A 2,927-nucleotide genomic window follows, 5' to 3' on the forward strand; every position below is an offset into this window, starting at 1 on the left:
CTTTACCCTCGCGTTTACAATACATCAATGTTAACAACATTTCCACCCCCATTCAAAACCTCAGCCAATAAGGAATTAACACTCGGGCTGCATGTTGAAACTGACATAATTGGCTATGGTCGACTTCTCCAAAGTAATTCCAAAGTCAATAAACAAGGTGCAAAATTTTGACATAAAATGCTGTTTTCCCACCAATTAACACAAGATATTTTCATCACCTTGATGGGGACGTGGGTTTTTCATCATGGTGATTCATCCTATCAAGAAAAGGTACGATAAAAATCGGAAACGAAAAAGTTGATTTTGGGGCCTTTTTTAAATCAATAAAAGTCGGTATTAGATAAAATGGCTAATTTTTATGTGGTAGATACCATGATGCACAACTAAATGTCCTATCAAATGCAGCAAACCGAATCGATTTATCACCAGCCATTTTCAAGAAAATTTGATTTTTGTGTGTCCATTTACTTTTTTGAAGGACTGTACATGTACCACAAAATCCATGTCTGATATCCCTTTGAATTTAGATGACATTGAATAACCGATTTAACGCTGGCCTGCTCGTGCATTTAAGATTGTCAATCACAAGCGTCAGCAAGAAACCAAAATGATGTGCACTGTCATTTTTTGCATTTTGATAATGTTTTCTGATTTCGTTCATCCAATGGATAATGGCGACATCAATAATGTTGATGAAAATGTCGATGCCTTACAACCTCCTGCTCGGCGTCACCGATCGTATTCACTGGCGGAGAAAATCCGTCTGCTCGATGACTATGAAAACGAAAACATCAGGCAGCCTCATGGGATTTCATCGGCCCAGTTTGCCAGGGAGCATAACATCCCCTCCGGGACAATGCGCCGATGGCTCCGCGAAGAGGATGACCTCCGAGAGAGACATCGCGAAACTACGAGCAGGCAGGTCAACAGGCGCAGACAAAGACAAAGAGGCATTGGTGAGTGCTGTATTGTACTTTTAACAGAAAATTAACGCCATCTTCCATGCCATTTTCTTTTCAAATTTGATGTCCGTGAGAACCTGGAACATTAAATTTGATAATGTTCTTTTCTAAAGTCCACATTTTTTTCAGCCTTATGGCCAGAGGTTGACAGGTCAGTTCGTGAATGGATGGCAACAAGGCGACAACATGGGGTACCTGTCTCGGGCGACGACATGATGATTAAAGCTGAACAGTCTTTCCGAACATGGTGGGCAGTGCTTCCCGAACAGCAGCAACAGGAATACCGGCAGCATCGGCCACAATTAACAGACTTCAGGGCGTCCAGAGGGTGGCTAACTGGTTTTCTCTCCAGGAACGGGATTAGATTTAGGAAACAATGCAAAAATGTTACGGCTATTCCCGAAAACGCGGATGAACTTGTGGCCAATTTTCAGCAAAATGTTGCCCAGACGGTTGATGAAAATGGGATTGAACTTGTGATAAACATGAATGAAACGTTTGCACTTTTTGACATGGCGCCACAATACACCTACAATGAAAAGGGGGCAAAACAAATTGATCTTCGCACGTCCCGAGGGAATCCGAAACTAGGATGTACCGTAACTTTAGGGATTACAAGGGAGGGGAGAAATCTGCCTGCGAGTGTGATACTCCGAGGACTGAGGGCTGACGGGGAAGTAATCCAGGATTTGAGGGAGAATGCACCGGACAATGTCCGAGTAACCGGGTCTGAAACGGGTTGGGCAAACTGGCAGACACTACTATCGTAGGTTAATGACAGTCTTCTCCCTTTTGTAGGTGATGCCTTTTCATTTTTGTTGATATGGGACATGTTCCCAGCCCATAGAAATGACAAGGTTCAGCATCACATTGAAGATGCGCCTGGTTTTATCCAGTTGATTCCAGGAAGATGTACTTCTTTGGTCCAGCCGTTTGATAAAACTGTCATCCGTTCCTTCAAAATTAGCATGCGTAAAATGTGGAAGGCCTGGAAGATCCAAAGTAATGATGAACATGGTCGTTGTGAGCCAATTACTAGGGATACGCTTTTGCGCATTATCAGCGACTCCTTGGCCCCTACAACGGAAGAGGCAATCCATACGGCCTGGCGTGCGTGCGGACTGCTTCAAGGAGATGAGCCAGTGCCAGATCACGTTGATCAAGACATTATTGATTTTGATAACATTGAAATCGAAGACAAGTCTAGACTGGTCTAGAATTTGTAGATTTGGACGAAGAATTGACTTAAACCCAGTATTAATCATCACATCCTGTTTGTCTTTCTTTTCATCCAATTCAACTCAATGAGCCCAAGTGCTTTTGCACGAACGCGGTAGAAGTCTACCACCAATAACCCCGAGGCTGTACACCTAACCACAAGAAAACGACACTTGTCATCAGCGTCATCTAGGCCTATTTCAAAGGACCTGAACATGTATACGCAATGATTTCCTCACGACCAGTTTTGTGGGCCGTTCGCTTATCACATATTTTACAGTAATTCTCAAGTGTAGATTTACGATGATAAAAGTAATTCATGCATCTCCTGCAGAGATACACAGTATGAGTGTCATTCCTGAAGAACATATTGATGTCAGTTATGTACATGAAATTACCCTTGAAATAAAGAATATCAATTATGTCATCATAATTCTTACCATTACCGGACAGGTAGAGAGATACTAATTTTGCTTCACGTATGTTTTTAGCAGCTTCATTCTGTAACTTGAACACATTGATCTTGAGATTATTGTCACTCTCGATCTTAGGGATATCCTTTCGAATGCATACAAGAAATGAGTCGATCTTAATCTCATTTTCATACATCTTGTAGGGGTTAATTTCTGTTGCATGAAAACTTGTTCGCCTCTCACACGAAATGATGTTGTGGTATTTAGTGGCAGGTAGACTCCAGAGCAAACACTTCTGATCATTTGTTTCCACATTTATTACATCTTTAGTGTT

The 2,927-nt window shown here is 41.9% G+C and overlaps 1 protein-coding gene across 1 annotated transcript; it reads left to right on the plus strand.

Annotated features, from left to right (window-relative positions):
- Positions 1 to 569: 569 nt before the first annotated feature.
- On the plus strand, positions 570 to 2,554 carry LOC135489007 (tigger transposable element derived 5-like). The gene is made up of 2 exons (XM_064774069.1): positions 570 to 956; positions 1,092 to 2,554. Exons 1-2 carry the CDS (start codon positions 608 to 610, stop codon positions 1,730 to 1,732), a joined length of 990 nt encoding a protein of 329 aa, XP_064630139.1. The 5' UTR covers positions 570 to 607; the 3' UTR covers positions 1,733 to 2,554.
- Positions 2,555 to 2,927: the final 373 nt, after the last annotated feature.

Source organism: Lineus longissimus, chromosome 6 (assembly GCF_910592395.1).
Source record: "Lineus longissimus chromosome 6, tnLinLong1.2, whole genome shotgun sequence".
NCBI lineage: Eukaryota > Metazoa > Nemertea > Pilidiophora > Heteronemertea > Lineidae > Lineus > Lineus longissimus.

Coding starts and splice junctions, on each gene's coding strand:
- LOC135489007 (XM_064774069.1), top strand. CDS start 608: ATGATGTGCACTGTCATTTTTTGCATTTTGATAATGTTTTCTGATTTC. Junction 957..1,091: donor ACAAAGACAAAGAGGCATTG/GTGAGTGCTGTA, acceptor CATTTTTTTCAG/CCTTATGGCCAGAGGTTGAC.